The 10,136-nt window shown below is 42.3% G+C and overlaps 1 protein-coding gene across 1 annotated transcript; it reads right to left on the bottom strand.

Moving 5' to 3' along the window:
* Positions 1–671: 671 nt before the first annotated feature.
* On the bottom strand, positions 672–10,078 carry RAD9B (RAD9 checkpoint clamp component B). Its single transcript, XM_074887071.1, has 11 exons — positions 9,965–10,078; positions 9,009–9,079; positions 7,945–8,094; positions 7,313–7,427; positions 6,257–6,356; positions 5,249–5,355; positions 3,215–3,321; positions 2,713–2,777; positions 2,043–2,165; positions 1,094–1,411; positions 672–1,058 (listed from the first exon to the last, which is right to left on the bottom strand). Exons 1-11 carry the CDS (start codon positions 9,996–9,998, stop codon positions 968–970), a joined length of 1,281 nt encoding a protein of 426 aa, XP_074743172.1. The 5' UTR covers positions 9,999–10,078; the 3' UTR covers positions 672–967.
* Positions 10,079–10,136: the final 58 nt, after the last annotated feature.

Below are 10,136 nucleotides of genomic sequence, written 5' to 3'. Positions count from 1 at the left end.
AGCACCCGTCTGAAACTCATGCTGTCAAATGTGACTTTTATTTTTTTAAATGCATTTCTATGACAACTTTGGCTACTCAGTTAAACACTTGTTCCACACTGTTTCTGTAAAAATACCAGCTCTTCTCTAGCAGTGCTGTGTTTGGCTGTGGCAGAGTGGATGGGTTTGTTATTCCAGCACTTGTAACTTTACAACAGCAGCTTCCTTTGCCTGAAGCGGTACCACAGTTTGAATTCTCTGGTGAGACTGTACTGGAGAGCTGCATGTCCATAACACACAAAATCTGGTCAATCGTGACCAAAATTTATCTTGTGTTATGGCAGCAGCTGACAGTGTTAGAGTCACCCTGGTGCTGGTGGTTAACATGAGCAGTGAATAAACACTGAACTGGTACAGGCAGAGCAGGAAGGGGTAAAGTGCTTGGTACTGAGTCAAGTTTTGCCCTTAAATCTCTTGCAAAAAAGGAACCAGGTGCCAGCCAGGCAGGATTCCCCCTTCCCGGGTGCTGTGGATGGGGATTTGTGAAACGCAGGTCACCACACAAGCTCAGAGTTCTAACTTGTTACAGAACTGCAACTAATCTTTCTGAAACTAGAAACAGCTCCGCCATTACCATGTCAAAGGCCCTTCTCTCTTGGGGCGATCCCCGAGAGCTTTACGGGGATTCGAAGGCTTCGTGGCGCTAGAGAACCTGGGAGCTCTGCGCAGCGCCAAAATCCTCTTCAGTGTCACTAGCTGTGGCTAAACTGTGGAAGGTGTGACTGATGGCATCCTTCTCCTTACAAGAAACTGCTCCAAAAAATAAGGAGTGAAACTGGAAAATGCAATATTTATAGAAGTGAGAAACTGCATGTGGTATAGAATGTGGGTGTTAATTATTCCTGCAGCTTTTTCCACTTTAAAAATCTTGATCACTCTACAGCCTTCCCTAGTAAAACACACCTGCCATCTGCAAATATTTCCAGCATTACGGTTTAAACGCCGTAGTGGTGGTTTTTGTCAGCTGTGCTGCTCTGAAAGCTGCTTCTGCTGAAAGGCTGCGTGCGGAAGACTGAGCCCTGACGTGCAGAAACCCCCCCCGCCCTCATCCTGCATGCAGCACCCCGCCAGCGGAGGGGCTGTGCGGGGGACACGGTGGAGTCTCCTCACCTGCTGAGACCGAGACTGTGTCGCCTCTCCCCCCAGCGCTGCGGGGCCCTCGGTGGAGGCTGTGCCGTCTGCACCCGCTTTCTCTCTCTTTGGGGCTCTGGGATTATTTTTAATCTCTTGTTTCGCCAGAGGACTCGCAGGTTTTGCTGCCCCGGTGTTCGGTGCGTTGCCGCTCCGCTGTGGCTTTTGGGAGCCAAGCGCTGCTGCGTGGCTCTCTTTACCCGTGGGGGCTTTCTCAGGTTTACCCAGACATGTCTTTGAGCTGGATTGGAGAGAGCAGGTCAGGTTAGTAACTGGCTTTTACGTGGTTTTGTTAGAATGTCTTCATTTTCTGTTCATGAAAAGCATTATGGCTTTAGAATGGCTTCTCAACAAGTATCTTCCCTTCCCCTCCTACTGCGACAGAACCCCGTGCAGATAAAGGAAAGCGGACGCAAGCACCGAGTCTTCTGTTGCATTGAGTTTTATTGCTGCGCATGACCCTGAGCTGTCACAGAATCCCAGAATCATCTCGGTTGGAAAAGCCCTTGAAGATCCTCCAGTCCAACCATTAACCTCCCACTGACCGTTCCCAACTCCACCAGATCCCTCAGCGCTGGGTCAACCCGACTCTTCAACCCCTCCAGGGATGGGGACTCCCCCCCTGCCCTGGGCAGCCCATTCCAACGCCCAACAACCCCTTCTGCAAAGAAATCCTTCCTAAGAGCCAGTCTGACCCTGCCCTGGCGCAACTCACACTCTTCCTTTGCCCAAAGACCCGGATCCGTACAACACTTACCAACCCCCTGCAAGAAGGAGATCACTTCCTTTCCATCTTAAATCTGACTTGACCAGAAAATGTTAAAACTTCATTTTTTCACCCTCCTAAGGCAGTCTGCCTCCCTCACCGTTACCTTTCCAGCTGCTGTGAAAAGCAGGCGGGCCGCAGGGCAGCCATCTCCTCTCCAACCTCACACAAGGTTGCCAAAATAAAGCTGGCTTCCAGTACTCTGTCTTCCATGCTGAAAGCAATTGGTCTAGACACAAATATTCAGAGACTAAAACCATGTGTAACTACACATACTGTAGGAGGAAATACAGCCCACACAATTCTATACACACTAAAATTGCCTCCCCTGAAAAGCTGAAAATCTAATATACTTGCCGCTGAGGAATGAGAGCTTCCTGTCACAGGTTTAAATGCCCCAATGAGCAAATATTATACTTAGTCAAGTGATAGTTTTAAATATTTAACTGTTAAAATTATATTTTAAATAGAAAATGTATTAGTAGTTTCTTTAGACCACTAAATAAAACAATTGCATGCATTAGACTGAGAACCTGAGGTGTCCAGGGAACTTGCAGGTGCTCATTAGCCAGTTTAGGAACGCTGGTGCCCCTGTTAAATACTTGATGCATAATAACAAACTACTTAACCCTGTACTGCAGATCAGAAATGCAGCTTTTGGTACAAAACGAAAATCTATTTCACTGTTCCAGTTAAATATTCATTGAGTAACCTGCAGTCAAAAAACGACCGCGGAGTTGTAACTGCCGTAGTTCTAGACAGGCTCCAAAACGTACTTTCCAGAGATGTCAAAATGGATAGAGAGAGGAGCACTGGTGGCTTCTGAGAACACTAGCAGTCCCTGGAAAGAAGGGAGGGGTGGTTAAGCACTGCTTTAAAAACAGAAGATCAATATTAGAATGTAAGTTTATCCCAGCTGTTGTTTACTGGCCCAAAGAGGGTGAAAGTCTCCCACTTCTAGAATGCGTTTCTTGCCTGGAGCTTTGCCAAAGACACTCCTGCACGGAAAACTTGGGAGGCCCCGATGCTTTCTGCAGTGCAGCTACAGTGTGTCAGCACCAAAACCACAGTTTTGTTGGTTTAAAAATGCTTCTCTTGCCTTTCAAAGGCTCCTGTGAGGGACCCCACAGTGACCCAAAGATCCTGATTTTTAAAGCTACTCCTCAAGCAGCTGGTGAGATGCTGCCGCCTGGCAGGAGGCCTGTGGAACACTTCCCAGGGCCGTTCCACATTGTCCTGGTCAAGTCAGGCAAGTTTCAAGACAAATTCTTACTTTACCCTTAATTCTTTAAGGCAAAACGTCACTTCAGAATCTACTCCAACCTGAAAGTAGTCAAATTCATCTGGATTTAGTTGTATTTCAGTAAGCATTGTCCTTGAAAAATCTGTTTAAAATAACAAGAAAGTCAAGGACTCAAAGGAGCGAAGTTTGAACTCAACAAAGGTATGATTATAACTATGAGGTTTTTACATCAGCATCATTGGAACAAATAATTCTATTTTATAGTGACTAACAGTAGTAGATGTTTAGCTTATCTAAATTTATTTCAAAATTAAATCCTCGATTTATTTACAGTATATTATGTAGATTTAAATGGCTTTTAACAGAACCCAGAATCCATTTTATGTTCGACTGTGTGATCAAACCTGACACCTGCTGTCGTTCTCACCAATCTGCTCTGTCCACAGGCGTTCATCACAAATAGTATTACTGGCTGCTTATTGTTGCATAGATGGGAAGACCACACCACCACATGTCTTTAACAGATTAATCATTAATTGCTGACAATCATCAGAGGACAAAGAAGGTGGACTTAGGTTCTTTGTTACAAATTACAATCTTTTCCTGATCCGTAAGCGGCAACAGGAAATTGGCTCTTTGGTTTCAGGTATCCGATTGTTGCTTGTTCTCATTAGATTAGTCCATCGCTGTCAGTAGGTGTGAGAGTAGAAAAGGCTCAGAGACATTCAGAAATTCTACCGCCGCTCAGGCACTACACACCTATCCAGTTCTCTTCCGAAGCCAGGCTGCTAACAAACCATTACAAGCTGTGCCCAGTCTTCCGTTTCTCTGCTCAAGAGGTTTTTTTTCTCTCAGCCTTCAACAAGGCCCCATTACCTGTTCAAATACACTCTTGGAAAGTGCCTTAAAACTGCAGAAATAAATAATTGCAACACATCTGCCAGCTGCTGCCAGGCAGAGCCTCCCACATGCAAATGAGAACAAGCCTAGGCAGAAGATGTCATTTCTTTCTTTGAAAATTAAACCTAATGTGGAAAAACCCAAGCCCTGGCCAGATGATACCTTCAAAGGCCAGGTTTTGTTTCAGTGCATGCGGAACATTTGCTGCAGGCAGTGTATTGCATCACGTGCTATACAAGAACAATGCTTCTAATTCCTCCTTTTGCTCCTTGCCTGTTTGGCTTTTGGCACCTCATTAAATTTTTACCTACTATTCTTTTCGCTTTCTTTCTTACAATAACCCTTGTAAATGCATGGCTCTAAACCACCAAAAGTTGTCATTCAAAATGTACTCTTTTTAGTGTCTTTTTATTTTCAGTAATTTCTTCCCTGCTTCACTCCAGCCAGTTTCCACCACTTAATCCTTCTTGCTCTGCACCCCTTTAGCCTGTTCTCGGCACAATCCCCACCCCGCCGCTCTAGGCGATCATCTTCCTCTAGGTCATTAACCTCAGCTTTGGTCGGAAGCAAGTATGAAAAGCATCCCTTTATTATATGATATACAAGAACCTATACTTCAAAAACACAATTATATCTTTAAAATTAGTTTGAGTCACACCCCAGGAATCTAGATTGTTCTCCATCTCAGATGGAGGAGAGCTGAACATGGCAGCGCAGCAGAACAGCGTTAGGCCAGCTAACACGCTGTATTGCCCTTATACTAAAATATACTCTGTAATGATATCAATTCTATAATTACGGTGTTCAGATTTAAATCATTCTTTTTAAAACATAAAATTATCTCCTTTTTCCTGTCTGTTGCCATGCTTCTGCTCTTGCAGCACAGTAATTACCTCTGTTCAAGCCTACAGCAAGTGGCATAATTTATTTCAGTTGGCTGCTCAGTCTGGTATCTGCCACTGATACCAGGAAAATGGTATTAAAAACATACTTTCTTAAAAGATACTAAAACCAGAGGGTGGCAGTATGACTTAAAATCTCTATACATTCCCTCTCTTAAAAATCCCATTCAGCCATAAAATGCATTCTCCATTTACACTGCAATAGTTATTCCTTTAGTTCACCTGTTTTAAAGTCCCAATATTGTTTTGTATTTCGAATTTCCTTACCAGTGTCTTCTTCAGTGTAACTCTTGAAACAAACTTTCATCGGAGAAACTGATAAGGTTACTTCTTCTTGACTGGTTGGAAAGTGAATCATTATATCAGCCAGCAGCCTATAAAATTTAATTCAACATTAAAATAATTTTACCTGCCACAAATTACTAGCTAGTAATTTATTACTAGCCAGTATTTGTTACTCACATTAGAAATTAAAATTGTTACTTGGCAATACTGTTGGAAAAACTGCCTTTGAAACGTGTACCCCTTAAACCCTGCTGTATCTTTTAAACTGATTTATATGCAATAGGTACATAAGAAATCTACCAATACAACTGGTAATTATGAAAGCAAATTTGTTTAATGCTTGTGTATGCTGCCAAGTTGATCTTACATATATATGGCTGCTGCCTTTCTATATGTATGTGTCACAACTTTGAGCACACCTGGGTGTCCTATACTCTTTATTCAAAAGCTTGCAGTCTTAAAAGTTGCATAATCTTTTTATAAATACAATACATAGTACCTATGCAGAGATATCTTTATACACCTTTAATGGTTGATTATTGTGACAAGAGCTCCTGGGCACAAGAAACACTTTTAATAGAAATGCTGTCAGGAAGAGCAGAGTCTGTTCTTTGCCTTTGCTTGCAATGACAAGCCAAAGCATGGATTCCTCCAAAGGGCTGCTTTTATTGCTTAAGAAAATTGTACTTTTACCACTGGATTCTCTGCCTATAAAATTAAATTAAAATTTGTCACTGGTGGAAGTTGCTCAAAGGTATGAACTCAAATCATACATTACATATTTCTCAAGGTGACCGAGTAGGATTAAGGGCAAAATGATCCAAACTTCTTAAGTTGTGATGTGAAAAATCAAGCACTAGGATACAGGATTTAAGAATTTGCCATTTTTCACTGTGCCCTAATCAGATTTTGATATGCTAATCACTATGAGAGCAGTATTGCCTCCTGTATGATTTTTTTTTTCCGAAAAAATTTTTTTGTATTCGTTACCTGGAGTGGACTTTAAGTATGTTTGGACACATGTGCTTAGCAAAAACAGCCTGCAACGGATCACACTCTTGAAACATCAGATTATATGTTTTTACAACACCTAAGTATAAAGGATATGGACAAAAAAATCAATGCTGGTCTGTAATTTTAAATGGTGTTTTTTTTCAGTATTAATTGTTCTTTTAGGAAATCTCCATAGAGAAAGTAACAAAGCAACTCACTCTAGCTATGTGGAAATAACTCACCCACAGATAGAAAACTGAATTAACTTGCCACCTAAGACTTCCTTTGTCCTATTAGTTCTGCCCCTCCAGCATCTGAGTTTTTTAAGAATCCACAAGAAATAGTCAACAGCAACAAGTGCAACAAATGCAGGGGGAAAAAGGGCTTTGATAGGTGTAATAATATAAATGGTGGTGGAATACAAAAGGCAAACCCTACAGATCTCCATGTATTTCTAGATAAGCATGAGCTTAATTGTCTTGAGACCTAATTCAGTGTATTATCTCATTCTTAGTAATACAAGCTAGATTTTTAATAATACAAACCACTGCCTATTACCCAGCCCAGCAAGCTATGCTGACAGATGACGGTTCTTCATGAGTTTTGCAAAGTCTAATGCCGATGAATGTACCTGGTGTTCTGTGGGACTGGGGATGTCAGGCCTGTTACCGTGAAGAACTGTATTAGAAGTGGAAAGACCCAGTAAATCCTCTAGTTCAAACACCTGCCAAAACAGGATTTCTCTCCCTTTCCATCACGTGTGTTTTTTCAGAATTTACTCCAGCCTAACTCTAAATGTTGTGAGCAGCAGGCTAACAATTCATGCATGCGTTAACTACTGCACTGAAGAACGTTCGTCTGATAAAGCCTGTTATAACTTCATTTTAACAAGGTGACGCACGTGATAAATATAAATTACAATGTGAGGAGGCTGAAAGTGTTTGGCATAATGTTCCATCAATAACATTCAGTTAATAATTACACTAAATATTGCATTGCCCTGCTGTTTTAAACTACTTCTCTTTCTGCAAAGTCACTTTATGTATAACGTACCATGTTTGCAGAGGAGCTGGAAAGTTATGTGATGATCATTAATATTTGTATAAATGCTGCATTTCTCTACATTTCTTTCCAGCACATTTACACATCTAAATACAGGAAGAACTGACTGTTAAAAAAAAAAAAAAATTATCAGTGCAGAGGTCACTCACCAAGCAATTTTGCAGTATTATTTCCCTAGTTTTGTACAGTTTATCTCAAGCTTCTGCTTTTATGGCTTCCCCAAACTGCTTTCTAAGCGGACACTGCGGCAGCCGATACGGATCCTCACCATCCTCACCCACTATTCCAACACGTGGTCAACAGATCTGTTTGCTAAACAACTGGCCAAAGCTCTCCCAGCTCATATTGGTTTTAAAGGCTACAGGAGAAACACTGCAGAGGCAGAAACGTGGTAATCCTTCACCCCAAGATTAAGCTGGTTCAGATTTTGGGAAGGGTACAGCTCAGGAGGTACAACTTCTAAATGTAATTAAATACTAACGCTCTCTTTTGCAGAATTGCTCAGAAACACTTGAGTTTAGAGCCATCCACGTGCCTCTATGAGCCTCCCCCTACAATTTCATTTGGAAATTTGGCTAATTTGCTGCTTACAAAGCTGTGCATAACAATCCATTAAAATGTACCTTAATTATCAATTTACATGGGAGGGATAACTGTTTTTCCTTCTGACATGGTTGAGACACAGCTGTCCAGCAGTAATGTTGAAAAAACATAGATGAGAAGAAGACATATGCATATGCTGACCTTGAAGAATTCACTGATCTTAAGGCAAGCTGAAAGTATAAGTAAAATAATTTATTAACTCAAAACTATTTCATATCGAACCTTTAACAAAAAAGCCATCTCTCTGCTTCAGTACCACACCTAAACCACAAAACCTTTAAATGTATGTCTCAAAATAAATACAGATGCATTATGCATACAATCATGTCCAAATTTACCACCTTCACTATCATTGGTATCATACAGGCATAAAAATCCAATCCATGGACATTTAAGTGGCCCTGAAGTGCAGGTTACCTAAACACTTAAAGCTCGGCTTGCGTTTGAGGCGTCTGAAGGACTGGAGTTACTCTAAAACAATCTTTCTGTATACCCATCCATGTGACACCTACAAATGAGCAAAGACACTACTAGCACCTCAATAATTCTTCAGGTATAAAAAGAAATAATCTCCACTTCTGATTTTCCAGCCTCTCACCAAGTTAGGGAGAGTTGATCACTTTTAACTAAGAAACCTCTAGAGAAAACCGTAATTTTGCTGGAAATGGTATTTGATTAATCAGAGGCATATTAATGGATGCATTCTTCCTGTTGAGTCATACTGGTACAAAAACATGTTGTTTAGAGGCAGTTTCTGACGTGGTATGAAACATAAACCTTTTGACCCATGACAATAGAAATAAAACCCTTGGTATTAATCCGGATGTCCTGGACAAGCTTCAGCTTGGCTAACAAAAAACTGAAGAATATTAGGGGCAGAGCAGGAATGAATCTTCCATGATGTAATCTGCATAATTACAATTACAGAAAATATGGCACTTGTCCATATTGAAAGTGGAGGAAGCTGAGAGAGAATGTAACTCGGGCTGAAGGGTACCTGTAGGAAGACATCACAATATCCAACAATATAAATGCTATGCTTCCAATAAAGATTTTCAAATTAAAATAAAACAAAGTCACTTACACCTTTTTCTATGGGGTCAAACCAAAATTCATCACTGATACGTGCTATGGCATGTATTGCTCTTCCAAACACTAGCAGGAAAAGAAAACAGTGCAATATGCATTCTAAGTTAAAAAAATATGCTGCATTTTCTTCAGAATAATTTAAGAGGAAACATTAATAATTTCCTACACGTTTCAATGACAGGGTGGAAAACATTGGTCTTTCCTTTTTAGTAGCACAAACACCTTGATGTTTCTGAAAGCTGCCTCTGACAAGGTGCACCTCAAATGTCATCTGTCACTTTGCAGCAACTGGCATGACCCGATGTCACCACAAATTAATTAAATCTCCTTGGACAAACCACTATAGTTAGAAATTACATTTTATAGATGGCAGCAGGTTTAAGCAAGCAGTAAGCAGCTGGACATCTGTAAAGATGTAGCTGTAAGAAACATAGGAAAAATCAGCAGTGGGTCTCAAAACTTCCCTCTGCCCACCCTGGCACTGGCACAGCACCAATTCACATGACACGCCGTGCACAGGTTTAGTTGGGTCTCTGGTAGGAGAACAGCGTGCACAGGAAGGCACCCAGCTAAGCAACGGCTTCTCAACCTGAAAGTACCACAAATCCAGCCCTCTGCTCTCTCATCTGAACAACTATCAGAGGCTGCATGTTGCCCCACAAAAACACCTTTGTCGTCCTGGGGATGAGGAAGAGGCAGCCCCTCAGCTCCGCTGTGACCGTGGTGGGCCTGGCCACAGCTCCCAGTGCTCCCAGTGCTTCGTGCCCCACTTCTCATTGCCCAAAAGCTCCCACAGGGAAGCCCACCAAGGGCAATACTTGTCAGGCACCCCCATGGCTGCCAGCCCTGCTGAGCTGTACTGCCCTAAGGCAGCCCCACTCTGGGCTGCCTGTTTCTCCCACATACACCCTTCTGCCCCAGCCTTGCTGCTTCCCCTGGGGCCACGGGTACCTCTGAGATGAGCCCCCGCAATGACACACTTCATAGCCCTCCGGCAGAGTCCCTTCCCTTCGCCGCGACGTTCGCCTCACACGACGGCTACGGAAAAGGCGGGAAACACCCCTCAGGGAGGGGCGCGGCGCTCCTCAGAGACCCGGATGTAGGCACGGGGCGGGGTGTAGCT

The sequence above is a fragment of the Strix uralensis genome, chromosome 17 (assembly GCF_047716275.1).
Source record: "Strix uralensis isolate ZFMK-TIS-50842 chromosome 17, bStrUra1, whole genome shotgun sequence".
Lineage (NCBI taxonomy): Eukaryota > Metazoa > Chordata > Aves > Strigiformes > Strigidae > Strix > Strix uralensis.
This window is presented reverse-complemented; position numbering and strand designations above follow the sequence as displayed.

Bases quoted from the DNA above. Each gene is read 5' to 3' on its own strand.
- RAD9B (XM_074887071.1), bottom strand. From the start codon at position 9,998: ATGAAGTGTGTCATTGCGGGGGCTCATCTCAGAG. The intron at 6,357-7,312 runs GTACGTTATACA...CTTTATACTTAG, and splicing joins CCAGCTCCTCTGCAAACATG to GTGTTGTAAAAACATATAAT. The intron at 2,166-2,712 runs GTACGTTTTGGA...ATTTGTGTCTAG, and splicing joins CATTTTGACATCTCTGGAAA to ACCAATTGCTTTCAGCATGG.